We start from the raw sequence: 27,971 nt of genomic DNA on the forward strand, positions 1-27,971 counted from the left end.
ACTGAATGACTTGAATCTGTCAATGCAAGGTTTCCGGACGGACGAACTCTCCCTGAATTCGAAGATGTGTGCTTTCATCAAGAAATTGGAGTTCTGGCTTAAAAAGGTTCAAAGAAACAGCGTTAGTGTCTTCCCGACCCTTGACAAGTTTGCGGACGATAGTGAAATTGATAACCTCAACACAATCTGTGATTGTATTCGGGAGCATCTGACAAAGTTGCGAGATGAACTTGTGTCATATTTCCCATCGATTATGAACCAAGATAAAACGCAGGATTGGATCCAAAATCCATTTGTTGAAGACGTGACCTCAAGCTCCGGTCTTAGTGACAAGCTTACAGAGAATCTGATCGAACTTGCCAGTGATCGCGCCTTAGAACTGAAATTCCAAAATGTAACTGTTTCCCAGTTTTGGCTGGAGGTGAAAGGAGAATACAAGGAACTAAGTGAAATCGCCATGTCTGCTTTGTTACCATTCGGATCCACTTACCTTTGTGAAGTGTCATTTTCGGCAATGTCATTGATCAAAACCAAACACAGAAACAGACTGAGTGTACAAAATGACCTTATAATTGCCGTTAGTGACATCGAGCCAAGATTTGATAATATTTTAGCAAAAAAGCAGCCTCAAGTTTCTCATTGATTTTGTACGTACATTTAAGCACCGTCATATTGGACAATAAATCTCGTGTTTTTGAAAATCTGATTTTAGTTAAGAAAAAAGTAAAACAACGATTCTCAAGAAAGGGGTACGCAAACTTTTTGGGCCTTGACTAGGGGTACGCGGACCGAAAAAGGTTGGGAACCACTGATATAGGGTGCAGGAATTTGACAGATTTGGTTTATATTTTAGTATCAAGCAAAAGAGGTTTTTTTGCCGTTTATTAGTAAGAATAACTCTAAATCCTCTATTGGCTGTTTTGCATTATTTTACATTAAATTTGCATAAATTGCATAATATTGCATAATGTCGCATCGAAATCTAGCTGCACTACTGTCTATTAAGTTGTATATTTCTATTTTTTGTGTTTTCTAAAATAAAATTTTACATTTTTGCTTTGTCATTTTCCGATAGCCAACTTTTTTTTCCTGTTTTTCAAAGCTTGAGTGTAAAAAATATTTTGTTCTATAGCATTTTTCAGCACTTCGTTTTCTCAGACTTTTTTGAGTAAAAACATTTTTATGGCGATGGTTCTTCCGTTTGTTTCCAATAAAAAAAAGATTTCGCATGAAAATAAACTGAGTTTTCTATTTGACAGAATATAAATTATCCTAAACCAGAATAGCTCTGCCACTTCTCCAACCTCCTCCCCTTTATGGTAAAGTTTAACTTGGTTGCTGCTGAAAACGGTAAAGATGTTCAACTTGTTTATAAAAATTATATATAAAAAAAAAAATAAAATAAAGTTTTTTTAAATGAAAGTAAGGAGCGACATTAAAACTTAAAACGAACAGAAATTACTCCGTATATGAAAGGGGTTTTTCCTCCTCAACGCCTCCCTCTTTACGCTAAAGTTTGACTCTTTCTCTTAACTCTACTTCTTAAAACAGTAAAAAACTTTTACTTTAAAATTTACTTACTTTTACGTAAAAAAAGAGAAAATAAACAATCAACGAAAAGAGAGATTACAACCAACAAGCACAAACATAACGATATACTATACGAAGGGAGAAGACCACAGCTGATTAAGGTTTCTAGCGGAGGATTTGAAATCTTTCCCCCTTTTATCAATAATGTTTGCAGGCAGAATCAATTTAAATTTTTGTACGAGAGAAGAATTACTGGTCCAAGGAGGCAGATGAAGCAGATACTTTGTGAATTTAAAATAAATATTAGCCACCTATGATTTTGAAATATACAAATTTGCTTGGCGGTTTCAAAGATATGACTTCCTGGCATTTTTATTCTTTAACAGTAGAGCGGTTATTCAGCAGATACTCGGCAAATTTAAAATAGATATTAGCCACCCATAATTTTGAAATATTCAAATTTCCTTGGCAGTTTCAAAGATGTGACTTTCTGACATTTTTTTAACTGGTTATTGGTGTTGATGGTTTCATTGGGTTCTTTCCTTTTTTTGATTTGTAAAAAAGAAAGTATATAAATATACAATACTAATATGACTTTTCAAAAAGTTCGTGGTAACGAACTGTAGGCAAAGTAAGGAGCGACTCGGCTCAATAGTAACCGAAACACTAAAATCCGGAATTTTGACATTAGTTAGATACACCAAAAGAATCAGCTTATTATGCTGATTCCAAATATATAAGATTCATCAAGTTTAATGTTACCTATCAAAAGTTACGAGTGAAGAAAATTTGGCTGATTTTTGAAATAGGAGAGAAACACCCTGTAAATCCAAGAAATCTTGATAAGAATCGCACCATCAAATTCAGCGTACCCGAGAACCCTATTGTAGAAGTTTCAAGCTCATATATTAGAAAATATGAAATTTTGCTATTTGTGCCAGAAGACAGATCACGGATTCGTGTTTATTTTTCATTTTTGTCTGTTTTTTTCCAGAGGTGATCGTATTGAAATAATGGTCCTGTTTGAACGCAAATTAAAAGTTCTAGTGCCCTTTTTAAGTGACGAAAGAGATTGGAGGGTAACTGGCCCCCCTCCCTCGCAGGTAGATCAAGCGCAAAACCTGGGGGGTCAACATGACAAGGGCACCAATGAGCATAATCTCGGGGGGGGGGACAATGTGAGAAAGGTGCCAATAATTGACCAAACTGACCAATTTATTCAAAAAAAGAGCGAAAAAATCTGGCAAAAGGATGCCAGAAAAATTTTACTGCTTGTCCCACTTTTTAAGAACGGCTACTGAAACATAGGGGCCGTTTACTTAGAATAGGAAGCTTTTTAAAAAGTGTTATCAGCTTTAGCTTAAAGAGCAAGGTATTGAGGATGAGGCAACCCTTCATATACGGAATAATTTCTGTTCGTTTTGGTTTTTTATGTTGCTCCTTACTCTCAGTTAAAAAAACATGTTTTTTCATTTAATCGGTAAAGAGTTTACAAAATTATGCGAAGTAGTCTTCTTGCTGAAGATACTGAGTCATTTTTATCCAATTCTTCAATCCCATTCTGAACAATATCCAATAAATTTTTCATGCTTGAAAAGTTTATAGACTACATACGTCACACTAATGCGAGAACCTAATGCGTCTAATAGACCGCAATAGTTATGAGTTATAATGGTTCGAACCTCCGAGATTTTTACAGTAATTGGACCTCTTGTCTAACATTCATAATATACAAAATATTTTATAAACTGTGCAAGTCTCTTTTGGAATGTTCACCATATTCGCTTTAGAAGTCTCGTAAGTATCTTTCATGGGAAATTCAATATTTCTTAAAGTGATTCATAAGACCACTAGAAAATAAAACACGGTCCAAGTTTCTTTCCTGTTATTTTTTTTTTGCATTTTAGTGTTTCTTTACGAGTTTTTTTTAGGTAAAAAGAAAAAAAGTAGCGTGGAAAAGAGCACTAATAAGAAAAACTCAATGTGTATACTTTGAAGTTTATTTGAAGGGTTTGATTCACCCCCTCCGCTCCAAGTAGCGGTTTGTGATTTTCATTATATTTTTTGTATTTTCATTGGATTGACATTGGTATCTGTGATAAAAAGAAATTGTATGAAAGGCCTTAAATCTAACAAATCACGTTCTCTGCAACTAGATGGTGTGGAACTGCCATCAAATTCAAATCAAACAAATGTCCTTGAAGAAGACATGACTCGGCGATGGAGTTCCTCTCTTACCTTGAATTACCGATTTGTACGAGAGGATCATGGCAAAATACTCAAATGTGTTGCAATTCATCAAGCTTTTCCTGCCAAAAGTCGAGAAACAGGAATTTCTCTGAATGTTCAATGTAAGTCTGTTAGAATTTTCTAAACCATTCACTTTGCCATTAGCTTTTATCAAGGCAATTACAAATCTGTTCACCTTTGCCTCAGTAGCGAAATAAAAGTTTGCTTTCTTTCACTTTCTATATAATTGTGTGTCTGCTACTAAATACTTTTCGCTAGGATGTCCTGTTTTTTGTAGCAAAAAAACCTTTCCCAAAAGTAAGCTTTTGGAAGGACTGGGGGATTAAATCCGATCAGAGTAGGTACTCTAGTAAAGATCTGCCGAGAAACGATTCCTAGACAAAGAAGTTCGTCATCTCGTCTGATGGTTTCTCTTGAAGATAAACTGGGGAGAATCATTTTTTTCTTACCTTTTTTGTCATTTTTTTGACAAATTTTCAACCGCTAGGGTGCACTACAAATATTCTTCGCTAGGATGTTCTGATTTTTATGGTCTTTTCACATCAATCAAGCGTGTAATGAATTTTTATATTTGACATTTCTATGCACTCTAGTCATATTTTTGTTTGGGCTGTGAAAATGAAAAGGGTACATCTTGCCATGTGACATGTGGTATTACTCAACATATTTCAATACACAGTTCTTTTTCTTATTTTTGCAGTGGATGCGTGCGGAAAGATAAAAAAAATTTCAGAAAAATAAGTATAAGGAGAAACGTTATTTTGAGCAACGTTATTTGAGAAAAACGTTATTTTGGCTGTATCGTCATCATCAGGCTTATTTGAGTTGAAATTTTGTTCTAATGCATGAGCCAAGAAATAAAATCACTAGATTTCCAGGAAAACAATCTCCAAAAACGGGAAATAAAAACGAGAAGAAACAAAAAAAGTAACAGAAGGTAGATTGGTTTATCTTTGAACAGGCTGACATCGCAGCAATCCACTTTTATTTTTGAGGGATTGTTGTTTCTGGAAGGATAGAATGGAATGGAAGCCTTTTCAATTTGCTCGTCACGAGATCCCAAATTTCATTTAACCGTCCTTCATTATCTGTCTCTATTAAGAATCTTGAGACTTTTTCTTGAACCATTTTCAATGGCTTTCCTGAAGCATTGTTTCCGATATGCAGGTAACTGCTAACGCTCTTGTTCGGTCGAAGTGAGCCAGATGAGAGGGATTTTTCAAAATATGGTTTACAATCGTGGACAATGAAGGAAGTACAATTTTTTTTTTTTCCTACCATGTAAATCAGTTAACTGAATTGTTTAAATATGATTAGATATCAAATATCTATTGCTATAACACAATACGTATTTTTTTTATGAAGATGTACCAGTAGTTACCTTGACTGGACCACTGACTGGGGATTTAGAGGAAGGAGATATTGCAACTCTGAAATGCGTTGCTGACGCTAATCCTCCTGCAACCATAATTTGGAGAAAAAATGGAAGTCCGGACATATTAGCTATTCAAGAAATCCTTCAGTTAAATCCTCTACTTAGGACAAATAGCGGAACTTATACCTGTGAAGCAAGGAATGTGTTGGGAACTTCAGGACCTCTGACGACAGAGCTCGATGTTAAATGTAAGTGTTAATGATTAATTTAATTCATAAGCTGTTTCCCTATATTTAGGGGGGTTAGAAAATTCGACAGGGGACCTCTTTTAGAGACCTCTGTACCTCAAATTCTAGAATAGTTGCACAGTAAAGACGCATCCTTTAGGCGCTTTTATTCACCTTCGTCTGTTTGTTTCAATCAGAGAAAATCAAGTTGACCTTCCCGTCAAAAGTAACGCCAGGGTTTTCAGTTGCCTTCAAATAAGATCGAATTTTCAAAGGTCATTTTTTGTGCATAAGTAAAGTTATGATAATTTCCTGTTCGAAGGACATGTAACCTTTGTCCTAGGATGAAGAGTTGGAAGCAAATATCCTTGTTATGACCCGAGAATCCTTAGTATGAAGGACATACACTGATTTTCAAGATTTAACAGAGATTAAACAGAATATAATAAACCATTAAGGATTTTTAAAGTAAAAATAAAAAATCGAGCAGTCATAACAACAAAGCGTCATCTATTTAATGGCAGGCGATGTCGGCCCCACCCGTTCCATTTTTCGTAAAAAAACCTACTTTTCTCGGTAGCAGGAAAAATATTTTCTTCATTTAATAAATACTGTATTTAGGGTTAGCTTTAATCAAAGGTTGATAATATTAGTAAATCTCGCTATTTTAGTTTTTTTAAGCTAATGCTACAAATCTAATAATTTTTCGAAATATCGTCAAAAAGCATATAGTTGCACTCAGATTTATTTATTTTGCTAGGATTATTAGTTCAATCAGTCACTTATTTTTTGGGAGGAGAGGGGTTCAAACCTAGTGCTCCCTGGATACAGTTTTGTAAATAAGTACAATAGGTCATTGGTAGAATCGTTAATATAAACAATTACACTAAAACAATTATCTATATCAATTTGATGCTTGCAGGCAAGGTCATATCTAAAGGGGTCACCGGGTTGAACCCCCTTCCCGCTAAAAAAAAAATTTGGTTGACTAGTGAAATTGTAACAAAATTTCATATAAAAAAATTTTGGTGCGTTTTCTAAGTTTGTTTTGTAACCCCCCTCCCCCCGGAACAAAAATCCTTGGTACGGCCTTGCTTGCAAGAAATTCAACTAGCTTTGAAATTTGTCAAATTCTTTGATCAAACTATTTTCCTGCGTCACTGAGCAGCTTATTCAGAGTTGATCATGTGTGGATACTATTAATTGTCCCTGTCGAATGTCTAGAGTTCTAAGGATTCATGTTGTCTGTCAGGATTAGCCGAAAATGATTACTTTAAATTCGGGATTAAAGGGGGAATTTGAATTTCAATCCAACAAATTTAAATATGAAACTAGTCAACTTGAGTGTAAATTTAGTGAATGAAATCTCAGCTCTAATTCCATGTTGATAAGCATTCAGAAATAAAAGGCTACAAAAAACCTTTATTTGCTTCGCGACCTTGATCAATTGCTTCGTAATGGGTCTCGAATGAAAAAAAAAATGTTAAGATAGTATGTTTCATGAACGGAATATGACTGATTGCGAAAAATCGGGCCTGCTCAAATGTCAGGTTTACTAAAATAGAACGGGGACACTTCATGAGAAAACTTTGAGGGAAGCAAAAACTTCGCCTGAAAGCAAAGGGTGAAGTTTTGAATAAAGTAGAGCGGAGGAGGAATATGTACATTTCGACACAGACGTTTCTCTTTAGTGGAGAGTTATTAGTAGTAGTAATGTTGGTATTATCTAATACAATACAGTGGTTGTATTACCGTATGTTTGTTGCCTTGCAATTTAAGGTGTTTCAAGATTTTGCTTTTGAAATCTATATCCTGGGAATAGCCTACTTTCAGAAATCGTTTACATCAGGTGGCACATACCACTCACGATTGAAGTGTGGTGTGAAGAGTGGTGTGTTTGATGTGTAAAAGCATAAGTATAAGGGAAATATACCACGCGTAGCGGACTAAAGTCGTGCTCGGACTAAAGTGGTCCTTTTTGTCAGTGCCCAGGATGTAACTCTAATATAAGTAAGATATTTTCTGTTAACTTTTTCTCAGGAGAGAGGATAGTAAGACTGAGCAAATAGTTTTTTTTTACGTCATGCAAAATACAAGTATAGAGGGACATGAAGGGTTCTAGGATGTGTACATAAATTAAATTGTATAGGGAACCCTTCACATTATCATATTTAAGAGGGAATCTCTTTTCTGTTTGCCAGTCTATCGCTGTTCCTCTAAAACATTCCAATGACTGATTTCAAATGTTAGTATCATACCATAAATATACGAGTTGGAAAATAATCTATAATTAGAATGACAAAAATGAAAATGGAATAGAACTAGAGTAAGAACAATCAAATATAAAGAAATAGAAAAATCGAATGATCAGTATTGTTAGAAAAAGGTCGTGTCTAGGGGATGGGGATTTGACCCCCCCCCCCAAAGAAAAAGACTCGTAAAAATATAACAAAATGCGTATGAACAAATTTGTGATGCGTCTTTCTAAATATATTGTACCCCCTCAGAAATAATTTACAAAGAAAAATGAAATAAGAAATAACCGAGACCCTATTTTTATGAAAAATTGAATAAATTACTATCACGGTCCTAAAATTATGAAATGTTTTTCCAGGTATTATTGTGACAATACTAAACAGTTACCTTTACTTTTCTGAGTTACTTAGGATAAGTATTTATCATCTGCTAACGTTCCAACAAATAAAATGAGCTGTTGTGTGGGTTAATTTATTCTTATAGTCGATTTCATGGGTAGTTTACTTTATATATATCATATTCTGAAACTGAGGATGGTACTTGTGTATTATACGACAAACAGTCAAGTGCTTCAATTAATTAGAACCTGTTTCTTTGACGCTCAATCCTAATGAAATATCACAAAAATATAACTAAATATAATATTTTAGAAACAAATTCGGGCTATATATTTGTACGTTAAAGGAGTGGGAGTAAAGTATAGCGGGTCTGAATGTAAAATGTGTTAGGTAAAATTATTCTGCATATTATGAAGTAAGAATTGTTTTCTAACTTCAAACTGTCCAAGTAATTTACCCCCCCCCCTAATGTGCAAATACATAGCCCAAATTACATATCTCCCATCCATTATGTCACTTGTCTTTGTCTTGTCTCACGCTAAGATGAAAAAAACTAACGAAGAAACCGGTTTGTGCTCGAGTTTTACACAGCGTAAACCTGGGTGTTTACCGTATAATACACAAGTACCCTCTGGATTAAAAACGAAAACAGTAAAAAATTTAAACCTTTTTTTTCACTCGAAAATGGATTAAAACATTTTCACTCTGTTAAAACTATAAAAAGATTCTATCTGGGTATTAATGTGATCGTGCTGAACTTTTTCTTTTGTGTTTCTGAATTGTCTGAATTTCTATTTTGGATAAACATTTATTATATTTGGTAAAAAGGCTTAATTGTGTTACTTCATTTATTCTGATAGCTGATTTAATAAAAAAAAAACACCTTGCATCTGACTAAGACCGAGAGAGAAAAGAAAACACGATAAAAATGGAACCCTAGTTTGCGAACTGTGTTCGTATTAGTAAAAAAAAAAAAGAAAAAAAATTAGCTGGGTATTCTTGTGATTTCGTACTGTGATCTTTTGTATTTCTGAACTGTCTAGGATAAACATATATCTTTTAATAAAGTTATCAACTAGTTAAATCAACAATTATATTTACTTAATTCATTCTGACAGTTTATATCATAGGAAGATTACTTCACATCTGTCATCCGTTCACATTCCTCAAAGCTAATGTTTCTTTCTCTTCATTCAAAAGATATAAATATCTTCAGTTCCGCCCTTCAGAGTAAATGCCTGAATTCATACCTATGCTTTTTTGATAATCTATTCACTGAATTTCTATCTTTCAACGTTGATTTTAATGGATAAAAGAATATTGTAAATCTAGTACTCAGTCGGGCAAGAACTGTCTCTCCAAGAAGTGTCAAATTTTTCACGGATCTCTTAATTTAGAAGACATGCAGTATATAGAAATCTTGATGCTAAACAAGCATGCCATAGTATTATGCAACAATGATGTCAATTCCCAAAAATTTAGGGGGTAAGGATTCTTTCCCAAATAAAGAAACAAAGAACGTACGTTTCAACATCGAAGAGGGGGTAATTTTGATTTTATGTTTTCGCCCCCCCCCCTCAATTGCTGTTCCTGTTATGCAATAAGAAATTTATTTCGATTATCTACCGAACTATTTTTTACCGAAACCTGGTATAAAGTGTGTTAGTTGTTAAGGCCATAGTCCACACCTGGGATATGGCTGGTCCTTTGTTAAATTAAATAAAAAATAATGTTTTTTAACCGAAAATAAGGAGCGACATTAAAAGTTAAAACGAACAGAAATATACTGCATATATGAAAGGGGATGTCCCCTCCTCGAACCTCGCTCTTTACGCCGATTTTTTTTTGTTTCAAAAAGTAGGGTTGTGAGAAAGAGTCAAACTTTAGATATAGTCTAGATTTTTCGACTTTGCTGAACAAAATAGCTGTCTCAGAATATTGGCCGGACCACTATGGGAAAAAATGAGCTTGGGAGGGGGCTAAGTTGCCCTCCATCTTGTTGGTCACTTAAAAAGGGAAATGGAACTTTTAATTCCCGGCCAAAAGAGTCCTCTCACGATATTCTTGGATCAATGGGTTGATACGATCACCCCTGGGAAAAAAAAAAAACACGCATCCGTGATCTTTCTTCTTTCAAAAAATTGAAAATTACACATTTTTGCAGATAGGAGCTTTAAACCTCCAGAGAAGGGTTCTCTGATTGCCTGAATCTGATGGTGTAATTTTTTAAGATTCTATGACTTTTAGGGTATGTTTCTTCCTTTTTTCGAAAATGAGGCAAATTTTCTCAGGCTCGTAACTTTTGATGGGTAAGACTAAACTTAGAGAAAGTTAAATATTTGAAATCAGAATAAAGTACAATTCTTTTGATGTATCTATTGGTATCAAAATTCCGTTTTTTAGAGTTTCGGTTACTTTTGAGCCAGGTCACTCCTTACTTACAGTTCGTTACCACGAACTGTTTGATATAGCTTATTGCAATCGATTAAATAGTTTGGTGATGTAAGTGTGTGTGTGTGTGTGTGGGGGGGGGTCGTTCTGAAGAAGGTTGTCTCTGACTGTTCCTGTGGTCATCCTTGTCTGAGTCACAGATTAAATTTAAAACAAAAATATGCGAGTGTTTTTTTCTTATTTAATTTAGTTTCAGTTCAACCCAATTTATTACAAACAAAAATGAACATTGACTAAGTTACAGATAGCCACCCCCAGAGTAACAAAAACACTTGCAACGAGATGTCTACATAGCTTTAACTTGATATCAAAAGAAATGAATAACCACAAATAAAAAAAAAAAAAGAAAAAAGAAACGCACAAAAAAAGCATAAGCCATCAGTCCGTTCAATATAGTCTATTGGTTTTGGAGGCAATTGGCCTTTGAAGCCTGAGTCTCGACTCAGAGGTTTTATGAGTCTGCCCCACCATAAATAACAAAATAATAATAAACAAAATAAAAAGTATGAGTCGTTACGTAATAAATTCTTCTTTAACTTACTCTTAAATAACTCTGGGTACTCAGTCACCTGACTCTCTCCGGAAGTTTCGTACACACCAGGTCCTGAAAATCTGATAGGGAAGCCTTGATTCCGCTTCTATCTGGTACAAAAAATTACCAGCAAGATGGGTTTCATGATTGTGGAAGAACCAATTTTAGAACATTCTCAAAAAACCACAGGACTTCTTTGACGAATTGCGCATAGCAATATTTCTTTGAGAGGTTAGAAACAAGTCTGTATTCATATGGTCGTATGTAAATATACGACTTAGAAGCTTTTCAAAATATAGCCTGCGCATCACTTAAAATTATTGACCAGTCCATATAGTTAAGTTGTATATTATCGCTATGTCTACAATTAGCAGCTACTATGTAGGCTCATGTTACTAAAAAGAGAGATCTCGCAGTGGGTGGGAAGGCGTTGGTATTGAAAAATTCAGATGATTTCACGCTGATTTAAGCAATTTTTCTTAGATGGCCCATCTGAAGCTTCGGTGGAAGGTGCAACGGGGGGTCAATTAACAGCAACATTTGGAGGGTCTGCTCGTCTTGAGTGCAAAGGTGATGGTAATCCAGCTCCAATGTTTAAATGGCTTCAAAGACCCGAACCTTCTGAAATTGGTGTTGTCCTGAAATCGGACGGGAAGTACTTAATAATGAAGAATGTATCATATGATGATCAAGTAAGTAGAATAAAAGCAAAGCCTGTGAGGCAGGTGAAGGAATCCTGGACCGTCCAAAATTTAAATGGGTTTGCTTTTTTCTCTATAGTTTCCTCCACCTTTATATATTATGCTTATTTCTGCTTATCTGATATGTTTAACCAACCCCTTGTGGCATACTTTTGTTGAAATTGGTGGGGGGGGGGTCAAAGCTTGAACTAGTTTTCCCAAGCCAAAATATTAGTGAAAAATGAGCCATATAATACCCTAAAGGCAAAGTATACTAAAGAAATCTCATCTGTTTCTGCGGATACTTGAATTATGTAGGCCTATCTTAGTTTTGGCATTGGACGCTAAATCTGAGCTGGCGGGGGGTCTGGGGTCTGAAGGGGCAGTCCCCCCAATGAATTTCTGAATAAGTGATCTTATGACAGATTTTAGGTTATTTGTTTTTTAATTTTAGTTCAGTTTAATACCAAACACACAACAGGTATGGTTGGAATGGTTTTTGGATTTTACATTAGATACATGGTTTCAGTTACTTTGGTGTGAACGATGCTTTAAATACAATTTCTTAGACATAAAGATTTATTACAAACATAAATTATGCAATTTATGTTAGCATTGAAAGCAATAATAAGGCAGACCTGGCTGAATATATTCTTTGTATACTGTTTTATTGACAAATCCTTTAATTGCTGGCTTTAATTTATATTGCATAAATCCTTTTACATGAAAATGACCAAAAGTAATATATATTAATCTTAGTACCTTCTATAAGACATCTTGGGAATTGAACTTCTTTTCAATGAGGCCTTGAAACAGATTAGAGGTGTTTCTGGAACAGTAGTAGCTTAAGTACTTAAGTACTTAATACACTATTTTAGTAGCTTTCAAATATTGTGTAAATATCGATGTTTCTGAGAGTCTAAACTTTTGAATCCCTTCAGATATTGAAAGGATTAATTTTTTAGGGGATCAGGGGGTGCCAATTATAGGGTTTAATTTCACCCCCTAGATTTTGAAAAACGCATTTTTTGGATCTTATTCATTTCTTAAATGGTTCTCGCAAAAAAAATTTGTGTATTGTCTCTCCACTGGTCATTAGAGAGAGGTGGGGTGGGTGAGAAACATTAAAATTTTGTGTTTGGGGGAAGGAGGGAAGCTATTTTTAGTTGATCCTCAGAATAAAGTATACACTACAGTTTTTCGTATTCCATTTTGCTAGTTTATGTTAGTAAAATTTTAAATTATAATTGAGGAATCCTATTTTGAAACTAATCTATTATTTTTTTTTATAGTGAGCTTTTTCAAGGTATTCTAGAAAATTATTACAAAATAGTGAGGAGGTAAAGCTCTCCTTTCCTTCCCAAAATTACCCTTCTAATTTTGCAGCATTTAATACCGATTTATAAGACGTGTAAATCATGTTTGCTTACTCAAGTATTGCAAATTGCGATGTTTTTCATACATAATCCGGTGTCTTTTCATATATTAAATCAATAGATTTTCTCTACAGAGCGTTAACAAATAGATTTTTGCATTTTCAGCCAAATATACCTAAGGTTTCATGAGTCGAAGAGAGGCTTACAAAATTTGTTCACAAATCTTAGTTATTTCCGAATGGGAAACAATTAATCAAGAATTTCTCGAACTTGGATTCGAATTAACACTTCTGCTGACAAAAATATGTGAGAACATGGAAACATTTCTAAGCTATTTGGAGGGTCAAATTACCTGGACAGCTGGCGCTAAATTGATGACATGCCGTCAGTAATTGATCTGTTGTGGTAGAAAGACCTCCCTTGTTGGTCTCTCAGAGTAGCTACTGTTATCCCCTTAGAAAAGCTATTGCCTTGTTTTTCATATGACCTTCCGTCTAGAATTGTAAATCAAATACGGAAGAATGGGTGAAATGATTTTCACATGACTAGGTTGACCAGAGTGATGAATTGGTACATCATGTGCTGCTGGTAATGACGGAACCTAAGGGACTTGGGGGATTAGATCCCTCCTGGAATCGGAAAACCCAATGAAGACTTCGTAATCCGAAAGGGCAGCCACTTTTTGCCACCTCATGTGCAGCTCAGAAAGCCACGTACGCCACACAATTTCGCCGTACTTGGGAAAGTTTCTGCCACGCTTAACACACTTCCGCCACGCTTGGTAAGCACCACCTGGTATAAGCATCACCCACTATAAAAATACTAGAGGGGATCTAGTCCCCCTCCCACGCTTATTTTTACCACAAAGTCACCCCATTAAAATTTTGAGATAGTCATTTTGTTCAGCATAGTCAAAGATCAAATAATTCTGTCTTTGAGGATGATTTAACCCCCCCAGAGTCCCCGGGGGAAGGGCTGTAAGTTATTTATTCATTGTTTACACATAGTATTGGTTATTGGGAGGTATACAGACGTTTTCAGGGTAATTTTTCTGGTGGAGGGGGAGGTACGTTTGAGTATATTCCCATGGAGGAACTTTTCGAGGGGGAAGGTAATCTTGCACGAAGGGGGAGCCAGATTTCCAAGCATTATTTAAAAATGATCAGAAATTAAATAAAAAACAAGATTTTCCAACTGAAAGTAAGGAGCAACATTAAATCTTAAAACAAACAGAAATTGTTCCTTATATGAGGAGGGTCACCCTCTTCGATGTCTCGGTCTTTGTGCTAATGTTTTTCTTTATTTCTTTTAAAAGAGCTAATTATTAAAATTAAACGGCCTTTGTGATTCAGGAGTCATTCTTAAAGAATTAGGAAAAAATTCGAGCTTTAGCGTAAAGAGCAAGGTGTTCACAAGGGGGTGACCCTCCTCCCCAATATATGCAATAATTCCTAGTTGTTTTATGTTTTAATGTTGCTTCTTACTTTCAGTTGATTTTTTTTTTATTTTATCAATAAAATGTACTGGAGTGATTGAACGAACGTGCTATCAAACAGTTCGTGGTAACGAACTGTACTAAGGAGTGACCCGGCTCAATAGTAACCGAAACCCTAAAAAATGGAATTTTGATACCAATAGTTACATAAGAAAATTGCATTTTAATTCTGATTTTAAATATATAACTTTCATCAAGATTAGTCTTACTTATCAAAAGTTACGAGCCTGAGAAAATTTGCCTTATTTTAGAAAATAGGGGGAGACAACAGGGGGGAATAGGGTGGAACAATAGGGAGAAGTAATCAAAAAATTAGAGGGAAAATAGGCTTCCTCCCTCTCTCCTTTTATCTCAAAATTTTCCGATTAAAACTATGAGAAAGCCATTTACAAAAAAAAAAATCTGCAAATTTCGTTCTAATTTTTTATGTGCGGAGAGCCAAGATCAAAACATGCATTAATTAAAAAACGTCCAGAAATTAAATAAAAAACAAAACAAGTTTTTTAAAATGAAAGTAAGGAGCGACATTAAAGCTTAAAACGAACAGAAATTACTTCGTATATGAAAGGGGCTTTTCCTCCTCAACGCCCCGCTCTTTACGCTAAAGTTTTTTTTACTGTTTTAAGAAGTAGAGTTAAGAAAAAGAGTTTGTTTAAAATGAAAGTAAGGAGCGACATTAAAACTTAAAACGAACAGAAATTACTCCGTATATGAAAGGGGCTTTTCCTCCTCAACACCCCGCTCTCTACGCTAAAGTTTGACTCTTTCTCTTAATTCGGCTTTGTAAAACACTAAAAAACTTTAGCGTAAAGAGCGGGGCGTTGAGGAGGAAAAGCCCCTACATATACGGAGTAATTTCTGTTCATTTTAAGTTTTAATGTCGCTCCGTACTTTCATTAAAAAAAAAAATTTATTTGTATTTAATTATGATTCAAAAACGAAAGGGACAAGAGTTGAGACAGTTCTGTGATTTGATTGGCTATGGCGCTACTGTTTTCTAGTTTTTGTTCGTCTAGTCCAAATTGTCATCTTTTTTTTTACCTTCAAAAAATAAAAAAAAATCAAAAAAAAAATCAGACGTTCGTGCCTGATTTGTTTGTAAGCTCTATTTCTGATAACTTTTGTTGGTAACTGAATAGCTATTTTTGGAAATTCTCATGTAAGGAAACAATGATTGTCTAATGCTCAGAGCCCTATCATGATTTAGAATATAAATTTCTTCCAACCCCCTGGCAGCCTAAGTATTAGTAACAGCTGGAGCATACCTAATAAATAATTCTAGTCCATTAACCCTCTATTGATTGCCTTATTTCTATGGTTAAGCTAAATGTAGAAAATATTTATTTGGTTTTACGGCATTCTAGCAACTTCAATAGACTTTAGAATTTAAAATATAGAAATGATAGAATCCCTACTATTGTTCAAATACTGCGGCTTAGAAAGTTAACTGCAAGTGCCTTATATGTGATTACACAAAAAAACTAGTTTTTTTAACTGAAAGTAAGGAGCGACATTAAAACTTAAAACGAACAGAAATTACTCCGTATATCAAATGGGTTGTCCCCTCCGCAATCCCTCGCTCTTTACGCTAAAGCTTATAATTGTATTAAAAAGCAGAATTGTGGCAAAGAGTCAAACTTTAGCGTAAAGAGCGAGGGATTGCGGAGGGGACAACCCATTTGATATACGGAGTAATTTCTGTTCGTTTTAAGTTTTAATGTCGCTCCTTACTTTCAGTTAAAAAAACTAGTTTTTTTGTGTAATTTCTGAACGTTTTTGAATTAATGCATGTTTGATTTTGGCTCTCCACACATAAATTATTAAAATGAAATTTGCATATTAATTCCTTTTTTGGCTAAATGGCTTTCTCTTAGTTTTGATCAGACGATTTTGAGAAATAAGGGATGGGAAAGGAGGCCTAGTTGCCATGCAATTTTTCGGTTACATAAAAAGGCAACTATAAATTTTTATTTTTAACGAATTTTTCTATTAGTAAAAAATATACGTAACTTAAGAATTATCTTACGTAACAAACTTTTATATTCTTTAATTTTTATTATGTATATGAGAGGGTTTGTACCCTCGTTAATACCTCGTTCTTTACACTAAATCGCAAGTTTTGTCCCAATTCTTTAAGAATTACCCCTGAATCAGAAAGGCCGTAGAATGAATAGTTGAAATTACTAAAAATACTATAGCATAAAGAGCGAGGTATTTATCTCCTCCTAAATACCTCGCTCTTTATGCTAAAGTATTTTTAGAACCCCTCACATGCGTAATAATCTCTGTTCATTTTAAGTTTCAATGCTACTCTTTACTTTCAATTGAAAAAAAATTTCCATGTTTATTTTTTCATTGTTTTTTTATAGTAATTTTAGAAAATCCTGTGCCCTTTTCATTGAATTTCTGTTCCCCCATGACACATTTCTCCATGGAAAGATCCTCCCACGTAGCCCCCTCCCCTCAACCCCACCCCCAAAACCAAAAAAAATCCCCTGAAACCGACTGTACACTTCCCAATAACCATTATTATATGTAAACACTGGTCGAAGTTTGTAAGTTGCAGCCCCACCCCCAGGGACTTTGGGGGAGTAAGTCATTCCCAAAGACATAGTTATTATGGTTTTTGACTATGCGGAACAAAATGGCTATCTCAAAATTTTGATCTGTTGACTTTGGAAAAAAAATGAGCGTGGGAGGGGGCCTAGGTGCCCTCCAATTTTTTTGGTCACTTAAAAAGGGCACTAGAACTTTTCATTTCCGTTAGAATGAGCCCTCTTGCAACATTCTAGGACCACTTGGTCGATACGATGACCCCTGGGAAAAAAAAAAAAAAAAAAACAAACAAATAAACACGCACCCGTGATTTTTCTTCTGGCAAAAAATACAAAATTCCACATTTTTGTAGATAGGAGCTTGAAACTTCTACAGTAGGGTTCTCTGACTTTTAGGGGGTGTTTCCCCCTATTTTCCTAAATAAGGCAAATTTTCTCAGGCTCGTAACTTTTGATGGGTAAGACTAAACTTGATGAAACTTATATATTTAAAATCAGCATTAAAATGCGATTCTTTTGATGTAGCTATTGATATCAAAATTCAATTTTTTAGAGTTTTGGTTACTATTGAGCCGGATCGCTCCTTACTACAGTTCGTTACCACGAACTGTTTGACAGTGAACTTCATTAGATTTTTGTTTATGGCTGACCATAGAAATTTATTCAAATTGGAAGTATCACAATTTTTCTTTTTTGTTAACTATTTTACATCATTTGTGGGAAACAAGGGGCTAACGATTAAAGTTTTGACCGTCCCTCGTTCGTGGACTTAAAAGACAGCATTTGATGTTCACTATGTTTTCAAAATAGATCGGTGAGTAAAATATCAATAAATGATAAAGAAGGAGATGGCTGCCCTTACTTCATCCTTATGATAGCTGGAAGACGTTGAAAATGTTGTCATTCCCATCAACGATGTACGGTCAATGGCATCTGTAATGATAGTCTCCAGTGGTATGACCACCTTATCGAGGAATATCCTACTCGCTGGTCACTACACCTATCTGAGAATGGATGTCACTTCACCTGAGCTTGGATTTTCCTGTTGAAAGTACAGTGCGAATCGGCTGAACACTATCCAAGCCAGGTACATCAAAAAGGAATGGAGGTAGATTAAAAAAAATGTTTTTCTTGCATTTTCATTCGAAAATTTAAAAATTATCCCCTTCTACCACGTGCTGAAAAGCCCAGTTTTGAGCCAGAGAGTTGCAGAAGATACCAGCAAAAAGTTCAATTGGTATCTCAGAGAGTAAAGGAGACTGGAAAGTTAAGGTTTGTAATCAACCCCTGTTGACTTAGTAAGAAGTCTAAGAATCTTCGAATCAACGAAACCTTTTACTCTGGAAGATGACGAATTGGCTGGAGATTGCTCCAACTTGCTGGCTAACTCCCTTCAAATAATAGATTAGAATCTATAGAAGCTCCAGAGGCCCTCATTTTGTTTCTTATTTAATGCCAGGTTTTTTCAAGAACAGCAATGTCCTTTCAAGAATTATTCAATAAGCAATGTCCACTTGAACGGAAAAAATCCTTGAGGCTAGCTGAACCATCCAAAGAGGCAAAGTTAGGGGGGAATAATATATGAGATAATCATCAAATTTGACTTGGCTCCTCGTAACCAAATGATTTGATAGGCTATAGCAGTAAGCTAGCAGGACTACCATGATTCTGGTCTTCTACCCGATGATTGATGGACCAATTTTGGGGTTTCACTGGACAGAGAATAAACCTATGTTCTGAAAGGCCCTCAATTCCGATTGATGAGCCAGATTTCAGGACATCTAATGAAAAAGGAACTTGATTTTGTCGAATGTTTGGTTAGCTTATGTTACAGTTTAAAGTTGCAAAGGTTCGGTTCTCCGTCTAGAAAAAAAAAACATTGTTTAGAAAAGAGCAAAAGCTTGATATATAGGCTTATTGCTCTACAAAACAAAAGGCTCGAGTTGTTCAAGATAAAATTTGGCAGAAATAGATCCTTTTTAAGAGACTAGTAATAAAGAAAAGGTTAGTAAATAAAGGTTTTCTGGCACGGAAGATTCATCAGGAGTTACTTTAAATTTAGAAACAGTCCCTTGAGCCAAATTGCCAAACTAAGTTAAAAACTTGGATTATGAGAATTATATAGTTAGAATAGCTAGAAATATACTTATTACAAAATAAATAAAATTCTAAAAAAAGCTATAAATCAAAAAAATAAAAATTAAGAAATAGAATAAAAGTACATAATAAAATCAAAACATAGTTATATAATTGAAAATTCTATGTCATAATGTAGTTTCTACAGTTAGGTGAATGCAATTAAAAATGTATCATTAAATTAATCACAAACAAATACTTGCTTTTATGGAGGTCATTTAAAATTAGAATGTTTTTAAACATTTTAACCCATCAACGTTTTTAACCCATCCGAAGACTGTCATACTTATTATCATGAAGTTATCATACCTGAGTATACGGAGATAGCATTTTATTTTGTACCATTACTAGAAATTACATTAGAGCATATACCGTATGAGAAAAGAACATAAAACAGTATAATAAGCTTAGGAACGGGGGGGGGGATACTGTCAGGTATATACAATGTCTATACAAGCCTATGCGATGCCAAATAATACACAGCCTATACGAGCAGGAACATGTTTCTCCCCTTAGTGTTAAGTTTATTTTCATCCACATGGAAAAACGATCGGTTATGCTATTGCTCTAGTAAAGATGTATTGTTGTCAATTTTCCTTGGATAGATGTTCAAGGTCATTTTTTTAAAGTTTTGTTGGGAAGACTTCATAAATTTCAATTTTAATCAGCCTAATGAGCCAGATATCGGGTAACGGCGTCACTTGAGAAATGTACCACCTTTTGCCTGAATTTTAGCTTTTAGGGCTGGTAGTAGCTGTGGTTCAAATTCAATTAGAATTACCGTTAGCAAAGTCATCAGTCCCTAAACTAAAGATCAGAAGTCAAATTCCGTACTGCGCAAGTCAAGATATGGTCTATTGCATAATTTCAAGTCTATTCATTACATATTGCAGAAACTAGAAGTTCTGGAGCAACAAATTTTGGAAAACGGAAGAAAAAATTAACATTATGGCTTATGTTATTTAGATAATCCTAACTTTTGTTTTAATTTATTTTTATTCAGTAATTATATCCTTATCTTAATTTTGTCTTCACATTTTACTTTTGACATTTAATTTTTATGCTTTTAGATCCTCTTTAGAGCTATAAAATTATGTTATTTGTGAAATTATTTTATTTAATTGATATACAGAGACTGAACTGAAAATTCTCAGTTATTTTGTCACTTTTGTGCATACTTTCAATCTACTATATATTCTGCAAAAATACTTTGGTAGAGAGACACCTTTAAGCCTCTCTGATCATATTCCCTTTTTGTGCCACATAAATAAAGCTTAGCTCTCTCCTCATGTTGACTATGCGTTTGCATATTCATTTGGTCATTCTGTTAAACGTCATGGATGAATTCTGGGATATTTAACTGTCTCCCTTTTCATTTGGTTAAAAGCATCTCTCATCAGAATCTGATTTATATCTGCTAAGAGGGTGGAAAACCACTTTTGTCACAGCACAAATTTGTCTTCGCCGCTATTCTGAGGCTTTTATCTTAGCCTATAGTGTTTACTAAGAAAACATTATACAGCAATAATCAGGTCCTTGGTTCTTGTCTCGAAACTCAATTCATTGTTTTTGCTTTAGGGCGAATATATTTGCTCCACTTCAAATTTCATTAATGGAAAGGAGAAAGCGGCTCAAAGTTCTCCTGTAACATTGAAAGTAATTGGTAAGTGCCCTTTCTGCTTTTTACTTTCTTTATTAGCTATTTATTTTCAATACTATGTAGATACTAGATAATTAGCAAGTTCGCGTTTACATGAGGCACTTACGCAAGGAAGGAGTGCCCCCACCCTTTTAACAAAATTTCAGCTTAAGTACCCAACATTCTGAATGACGAACGGAAAATGGATGACGGTGTAGGTGGTTTATTTCGTTGCGTATCGTTTGAAGCTTGTCGTCAATCGTCAATCAGCTTGAAGACTGATTAAATATGGGGACCACCAATCTTGGCTGACCAAGGATTGGTGAATGTAATGACAGAAGTAGGTTTTGTAATTTGTGTCTTTATTTATGTAATGTCAATTATTTAGATGTGAATTTTCTTTTTTATTGTGTATTGCAATAGACCTAGTGCTTTTCAAACAGTTCGTGGTAACGAACTGTAGTAAGCAGCGACCTGGCTCAATAGTAAACGAAACTGTAAAAAACGGAACTTTGATGCTAAAAGATACATAAAAGAATAGGATTTTCATGCTAATTTCAAATATATGAGTTTCATCAAATTTAGTCTTTGTCATCAAAAGTTACGAGCCTGAGAAAGTTTGCCTTATTTTGGAAAATAGGGGAAAACATCCCCTAAAAGTCATAAAATCTTAACGAAAGTCATACCATCGCATTCAGCGTATCGGAGAACCCTATAGCAAAGTTTCAAGCTCCTATCTACAAAAATGTGGAATTTCGTATTTTTTGCCAGAAGACAGATCACGGGTGCGTGTTTATTTTTAGTTTTTTTTTTCTATTCCCCAGGGGTTATCGTATCGACCAAGTGTTAACGGAATTCTAAGAAAATTGAAAATTTCTAGTGCCCTTTTTAAGTGACAAAAAAAATTGGAGGGCACCTAGGCCCCCTCCCACGCTCATTTTTTCCCAAAGTCAACGAATCAAAATTTTGAGATAGCCATTTTGTTCCGGATAGTCGAAAACCATAATAACTATGTCTTTGGTGATGACTTAATCCCCCACAGTCCCAGGGGGAGGGGCTGCAAGTTACAAACTTTGACCAGTGTTTACATACAGTAATGGTTATTGGGAAAAGTACAGACGTTTTCAGGGGGATTTTTCTGATTTTTTTTTGGGGGGGGTTGGGGGTTGGGGGGGCTATGTGGGAGGGTCTTGTTTTTACTTTATGGGCGAATATATATGCTCCACTTCAAATTTCATTGAAGTGGGGCTAGGTGGGAGGAAGAGAAATTCAATGAAAAGGGTGCAGGATTTTCTAGCATTACTATAAAAAAAAACAATGAAAAAATAAACATGAAAAATTTTTTTCAATTGAAAGTAAGTAGTAGCATTAAAACTTAAAATGAACAGAGATTATTAGGCATATGAGGGGTTCTTCTCCTCCTAAATACCTCACTCTTTATGCTAAAGTATTTTTTGGTAATTTCAACTATTTATTCTACGGCCTTTCTGATTCAGGGGTCATTCTTAAAGAACTGGGACAAAACTTAAGATTTAGTGTAAAGAGCGAGGTATTAACGAGGAGACAAACCCCCTCATATACATAATAAAAATATAAGAATATAGAAGTCTGTTACGTAAATTAATTCTTAAGTTACGTATATTTTTTACTAATAAAAACTTACGTTAAAAATTAAAAGGTCTAGTTGCCTTTTTAAGTAGCCGAAAAATTGGAGCGCAACTAGGCCTCCATCTCCACTCCTCATTCTCAAAATTGTCTGATCAAAACTAATAGAAAGCCATTTAGCCAAAAAAGAATTAATATGCAAATTTCATTTTAGTAGTTTATGCGTGGAGAGCCAAAATCAAACATGTATTAATTCAAAAACGTTCAGAAATTAAATAAAAAAACAGTTTTTGTACTGAAAGTAAGGAGCGACATTAAAACTTAAAACGACAAAAATTACTCTGTTTAGACCCCTTTCATACACGGAGCAATTTTTGTTCGTTTTAAGTTTTAATGTCGGTCCTTTCTTTCAGTTAAAAAAAACTAGTTTTTTTATTTAATTAGAAACAGGGCCAAAGTCCCAACTGCTTCCTTGTAAGGAATCCACAATTTCAAACAATGCAAGAACTCCCTCATAATTGTTTCTGGCTATATTAGTGTTTCCATTCTAGAGACCCCCCCCCCTATAAGAGGGACTTTTTGTCGTCTGTTAGGGGCAAACTTTTTCATTTAGGAATTTCAGGGATTTTTATGGCTTTTTTTGCAAGTCTTCTGGATTTTGGAAGGAATTTCTAGTTTTTTCTAAATCTAGTGATTTTTCACAATATAGCGCATGGATTTATTATTCAATCAAATAAATTAAACAGCAAGCTAACTAAAAAAAAAGGAAAATAGTGGTCGATTACATCTCCCAATATGTGGCAAGTTAGCTTTTTGCGAATATACCGTCTTTGGAACTTCCGATTTCGCACAATATCAGATATTGACCACAGAGCCTTGTCGTTAAGAGTACAAGCGAACCTAGTTAATCAAAAAATTACTAATATGTTCAATACTGCCTTTTTCTTAACCTTTTGCTCAGGTTAAGTTTTTTCTTCATATTTAAGGGTTTTTTTTTCTCTCTATAATCTGTCAGTTCCACATTAAATTTTCTTCTATTAAAACCTTTGAAAGTGGATTGGATATGAATATATCCTTTACATCTGCAAATAGTCAGAAATAGAGTCATTGATAAAAAGAAAGTAGGTGTACATTAAATATAATTTTCTGAATGAGCAAAAGAAATTATTGAAAAAGAAAATAGGACTTGGTCCTTTTCAAGACAAAACTTGTAACACAACTAGATAGGTTAAATCGATTATAGTTTGATGATTGAATTCGGTAGGGAGTAAGAGGGGTAGGTTATCTCTTTTGGGAACTGTTTAATGGTTTTAGTTTTTACTTCTAATGTCTAATTGACACTCCAATAATTCTCAGAATTCTCTGCAATTACAAGCTCTGTGTGTGCAACAGAAATGCCTAATAAGCATGAATAACTACCTATTCTATTGAGGTTTCAAGCTCTTATATGGAAAATTTTGTATCTTTTGACAGAAGCATGATCACGGATGTGTGTTTTTTCCCCAGGGATGATCGTACCGAACCAATAGTCCTACAGCATCGGGAGAGGGCTCATTTTAACGGAAACCTAAATTTCTAATGTACTTTGTTATGCGACCAAAAGAATCTTAGGGCTACCAGCCTCCCTCATGCGTCCCTTTTTCTCAAAAACTGTTCGCTCAAAATTTTGAGATAATCATTTGTTCTGCATAGTTGAAAGGTTCCAAAACTATAAGCACATATAAGTGGTATTAAACTATAATCTTTTTAAATGGTTATCAGCTTTAATAAACAGTACTAGGAGATCAAATTTTACTTTGTAAGAGGAATTTCAGACATAAATGACATTCAGTGAGCCCTACCCCCCTTTGAAAAATGTATACCCCGGAAGTCCCGATTCGCAGAAGAAAAATTTTCTATAATTTTTGCACGAGAATTTTTTTCAGGTTTCCATCTAAAAGCTGGATAAACAACCCTAAAGTAGGCCCTACAGTTTAATTACTGGGACACCAGCAACAATTTTAAGAATGATCCTTTTTATATTTTCATGGAGAAATGTGTCCCACCCCTCATAGATTTTGATAAACATCGGTCTTATCTTTTCTTTAATAAAAAAAAGATCAAAAGAAAATCTTTTTCTCCAAATATATATATATTTTTTTACTGACAATTGACTCAAAAAGACTTTTTCCGCAAAATATGTTTTCCAAGACAAAGTAAAGAACTAAATTAAACCAAAAAAGAGCAAAAATAAAATCAAATAATCTATCAAGTGTAAAACTACCACAAATAAACATCAATAAACAAATGAATCCCAAAACGAACTGAAATTACAATGAATAACCGAATCAAACTCAAAATAATCAGAAAATAACATGATTAGGCCTCACAACCCCTATATCTACTCAGGCCAGAACATAATTTGCATTTTACTGAAAAAATAAATGTTTTCACTTTAGTAGCTTTAATAAATAAAATTATTAAGATTTTAAAAAATAAAAGGAAATAATATGTGTTTTTTAAGTAGAGTGCAAATTACTTTCTGGCCTTAATAAGGCATAGGGGTTGTGAGGCTTAATCCTGTTAACTTCTGCTCATTTTGACTCTGACTCGGTCATTTACTGTAATTTCTGTTCATTTTGGGTTTGATCTATTTATTGATGCTGATTTGTGGTAGTTTTACTCTTGGCAGATTATTTGATTTTGTTTTTGCTCATTCCTTGTTTAATGGAGCTCTTAACTTTCCTTGAAAAACTAATTTGTGGAAAAGTTTGTTTGTTTTGTTTTTTTTATTGGGAGAAAAACATTTTCTTTGGGTTGTTTTTATTAAAGAAACAATAAGACCAACGCTTGTTAAAATTTGTGAAGAGGTAAATAAATTTTTTCATAAAATATAAAAAAGGTCATTTTCAAAATTTTCACCGGTGTCCAGTAATTAAACTAGCTCAACTAGAGTAAAAAGAGAATAGTTTTCATATTTGTTGGACAAAAAAGTGGGGCTTTGGATGGACAAGAAAAAATATTAAAAAGTAAAAGTAAATTTTTCAATTAGATCAGCGATAACCAGTTTTCGCCGATCGAGGGATAAGCTCTGCATAGAGAGGCGAAAAGGCATTTCTCAAAATTCAAAGGGTAATTTTCGCTTGAGAAAAACAAAACACCAATCTAAAGGTATTTTTCCTCATCTAGGGGCTAATTTTACACCCTTCTCATTAGTGCGCCTGCATATAACATGGAAAAGAGGCAAAATAATCATTCATTACACTGATAAATAGTGTTATGCTAGTGATTTTTTTCGTTGATTTAGTAATTTTCTTCGATAATCTAGTGATTTATGTGCTGATATTGTGATTTTTTTTTCAAAAAATCTAATGGCTTTTTTCACCGGGTGGCAACTCCAAAAGAGCTTTCTAGGAGACGGTTCTAGTTGTTTACCCCCCGACCCCTTGAAAAATAAGATTTTCGATATTTGAGAAAAAATTTCAGACATTTTTATTAGCATAAGCACAACTCAATATAAAAAAAAAGACCAAACCAATAATCCTTGAAAAAGCGACCGGTCGGATATTATTCATGCCAATCCTTCGTACCAATTCAAATAAAAACGATGGTGTTGCAAAAATAATACTAGAGAAGGAAAAAAATGGCAAATGAAGATGTTTTGGAACAACTAAAAGGTCTTGAGTTGCTAAGTAAATCGTCTTGAACAGATACTATTGATAGTCTGCATAATAAGACTTTATTTGTGATTTAGAAAGAAATCAGAAAATGGGGACACTTCTATGGAATTTGGTACTGATAATAGGGATTTTACCTCAGCCTTTTAGAGACTTCAGAAAATTTGAAGTGGAAACACTGGGCTATAACTATATTTATAGTATAGTACACGTGACCATTGTTGATATTTTCCTATTTATCTACAGTATTGCCAGATCGGACGGAGAGGATTATGCTTCCTTGAGCCCAAAATTATGCTTTTTTGGACAGATTTCTGCTACACTTCTATATTCTACCAGGTTTCACGAAAAAGTTGATCAGTTAAGACAAGTCGGATTCTGTCTTATCTTAATAAAGGTTCTGAATAGAATATAATATGATAATAATAGCCTAATAATTTATTTTTAACCCGCTAAGGGAAACAAAGCAGGGTATAAATAAAGGAGGCAAAGAAAAAGGTAAAATAGCATAGAAAAAAAGTAAAAAGGTTTTTTTTATGTCCAAGGGAAGGATCTTGGTTCACAATTTGGCTCACGTTTTTCGTCTTTTTTCGCAAGTCGTCATTCTTCTCCAAGCGGTTGGCGGCATTTGAAAAACATAGTGTCTTATATCATCATCAAAATTTTACTACAGATACATTAAAAAAAAGGAAAAAATGCGGTTCATATTCACTGATCTTCATCTTTGCTTTCGGATTCGACTTCTTGACCAGGGTGTGGGATGGCTACGTAGAGGTTCTCGGAATTGTGGAGCTTGATTTGATTGTCTGTAGGGACATATTTGTAGCAAACTGTATCTTTCGTTCTTAGTCATGATTTTGTGACCAGCACGGGTTCAATGCTTTCTTTCTTCTACCTATTCCGCTCTTTTGTCTTGACATCACTGATCCAAGAAATAATTCTTTCTGAGTCTGCGTTCGAATGCGGTAGGGAGAGCACCCTCTCGGCGAGTTCTGCCAGATCTGGAAAAACTCTTTCGTCGGTAAAGTTTCGCATTTCACCTATTTTTCTCCACATCAATTCTGTAGTAATTGTGCTCATATCTATCTTTGCGGAGTCACTAAAAGCATATGGCAGCTTGCGCTACTGGGAGTCAATATCTGTGAGTTTTGGCATGAGGCTTTGAAATTGGTTCACTACGACACCTGGTGACTTAGTGATTTTGGTAGATTAGAAAACAATATCTGATCAGCATAAGCTTTTCACAAAATCTTTTGGAGTTTCATCGATAGTTTGGTGGCTAGCTGGTGTGTAGTAGCTATCAACCAATTCTTGAAACATGAACCATTGCCTATGGTTGAGAGGGCTAGGCCTGATTGCACAGTAAAATTCTCTCACCGTTCACCACCACCAACAACAACATGAAACCCCTCTAAATCTCAAAATTTCATCAAACAATCATCTTCACCAATCCAATCCAACCAATCACCACATGTCTTTAAATTCAAATATCTTGCGTTTGCTTTTCTTTGCCATAGACCACAGGATCAGAACAAAAAAATACCAGATGGTTCGTAGTCTGTCGCTGTGCCGAAAATTTTACTTTAGTTTGGTCGAAAAATTCGATAAACCATCTTTGGTGTTCGTTTTATTGATGAGACGTTATGAGTTGTCCTACATCGTCTTAGATTATGCTATCTTAAGGAGAACTATGCTTGGATGATTTTGGTTCCTAATTATGCTACATCTGGCTATCTATTGAACTTCAAGCCACACGTGGAGCAAAAGTATTGGTTGATATCTAATATAGATTACACCCAGAATACGAGAAATTCGGATACGAAATCCAGACTTCGAACTTGTATGCTGTCAATCCGATTCACAGTTACGA

At 34.6% G+C, this 27,971-nt stretch overlaps 1 protein-coding gene across 1 annotated transcript in view; it reads left to right on the forward strand.

The window, feature by feature from the left end:
• The first annotated feature begins 3,643 nt into the window (after window positions 1-3,643).
• LOC136027771 (hemicentin-1-like) overlaps window positions 3,644-27,971 on the forward strand; it is a 72,822-nt gene continuing 48,494 nt past the window's right edge. Inside the window, exons 1-4 of the mRNA XM_065705232.1 lie at window positions 3,644-3,881; window positions 5,146-5,403; window positions 11,443-11,651; window positions 20,780-20,864. Coding sequence (XP_065561304.1) covers window positions 3,644-3,881; window positions 5,146-5,403; window positions 11,443-11,651; window positions 20,780-20,864 — 790 coding nt within the window. The remainder of the gene's footprint in view (window positions 3,882-5,145; window positions 5,404-11,442; window positions 11,652-20,779; window positions 20,865-27,971) is intronic.

The sequence above is a fragment of the Artemia franciscana genome, chromosome 5 (assembly GCF_032884065.1).
Source record: "Artemia franciscana chromosome 5, ASM3288406v1, whole genome shotgun sequence".
NCBI lineage: Eukaryota > Metazoa > Arthropoda > Branchiopoda > Anostraca > Artemiidae > Artemia > Artemia franciscana.